Genomic DNA, 1,377 nt, shown 5'->3' on the forward strand with positions numbered 1-1,377 from the left:
CCCTTCCCGTTCTGCGCCTGCCCAGGCTGGGGCACCGGTCAGCCCCTCCTGGGTCTCCCAGTGATTTTTAACGGCCTCTCGGGGTCCTGGGGTGGCCCCTCGCGAGGCAGCCCTGCCGCTGGGGGCGCAGGCCCAGGCTGTGGCGCTGTACGGGGGTCTCAGGTGGTGACAGGGGGGCTAGGTCCGCAGCCATGGAGGCGCTCGAGGTGTGACCCCGACCTCCGCGGCGCCCTGGCTCAGCTGTACCAGTGCCACCTCCGGCTGGCCCCAACACCCCCCCCCCCCCCCCGCTGAGCCCGAGTGCGGGGTGGCCGAGCGGCTGGGCCTGGCTGGCTATGGGCAGTGTGAGCCTGGGGCACGAGGGGCTCAGCTGGCCAGGCCTGGCGTCCTACCCAAGTGTGGCTGCCCTGTCCACCGAGGCCCAGCCCCAGCCTCTGGTGGACCCAGACTCCCCGCCCCCCACGGAGTCGGAGGAGCCTGCGGTGGGGCCACGCTGCCTGCCGAGACGGTTCCCAGATGGAGCCTGTGGCCGCTCCCCGCGGTCAGTGCACGCTCCCTGGGCTGCAGGCCCACTCACCCGACCTGTCCCACTCACGGCCCCCTGCTCTGCGCCCTACAGGCGGAGCTGCACCCCAACAGCCTGGCCTGCGCATAGAGGGGCTGGGGTGGGGTGGAGGGCGCCTCTCTGCCTGAGGGCACCACCTCGGGTCATCTGGGGCTTTGCTGAAGGCCAGGAGGGGTCATGGCAAGGATCGCAGAGGCTGTGCCGAGGGGCGGGCAGAGCAGAGACCAGGGCCGCCCGCTCGGCGCCCACGTCCAGGCGGCGCGGCCTGCTGCTGGCCGACTGAGCGCCGGGCTGACCGTCCTGGGCGGGGCTGGGGCCCTGCACGGCTCCCCAGCACCCCCGGTCCCGAGGCCGGCATTTCATGTCATTGCTGGTGAAATTGTCAACAGTGGAAACGTAAGCCGCACCCCTTGCCGGTGCTAGACCAGCTGGACCCCACCCCCCTGCCGGCGCCCCCCGCTCTGCCCCCCCCACCGCAGGGGCGTCCTCGCAGCCTGCTCCCCCACACGGGAAACGGCTGTTTCCTTCCCCCGGAGGCCGGCGCAGGCTCCCCAGCTGCGGGCGGGCGCCTGGGGGCCGGGCCTGGGGCGCCACGCGGGCGGGGTGCAGCGACCGCCCCGCTGTTCCCCGTGTTGCGCCTGCACTAACCCCCTGTTTCTCGTTTCAGCTACTTGTACAAGAATGAGATCCAGTCAGTTGACAGGCAGGCGTTTAAGGGACTTGCCTCCCTAGAGCAACTGTAAGTGCTTCTCCGCTCCCCGCTCCGCGGCCGGCGGCCTGGCGGGGCCTGCGCCAGAGGAGCGCGGCGGGCG

General features: G+C 72.1%; 1 protein-coding gene across 1 annotated transcript in view; it reads left to right on the forward strand.

The window, feature by feature from the left end:
* The first annotated feature begins 742 nt into the window (after positions 1-742).
* PXDN (peroxidasin) overlaps positions 743-1,377 on the forward strand; it is a 21,728-nt gene continuing 21,093 nt past the window's right edge. The window contains exons 1-2 of the mRNA XM_012727380.1: positions 743-961; positions 1,213-1,304. Coding sequence (XP_012582834.1) covers positions 743-961; positions 1,213-1,304 — 311 coding nt within the window. The remainder of the gene's footprint in view (positions 962-1,212; positions 1,305-1,377) is intronic.

Source organism: Condylura cristata, unplaced genomic scaffold (genome assembly GCF_000260355.1).
Source record: "Condylura cristata isolate star-nosed mole 26May11 unplaced genomic scaffold, ConCri1.0 scaffold00020, whole genome shotgun sequence".
In the NCBI taxonomy this organism is placed as follows: domain Eukaryota; kingdom Metazoa; phylum Chordata; class Mammalia; order Eulipotyphla; family Talpidae; genus Condylura; species Condylura cristata.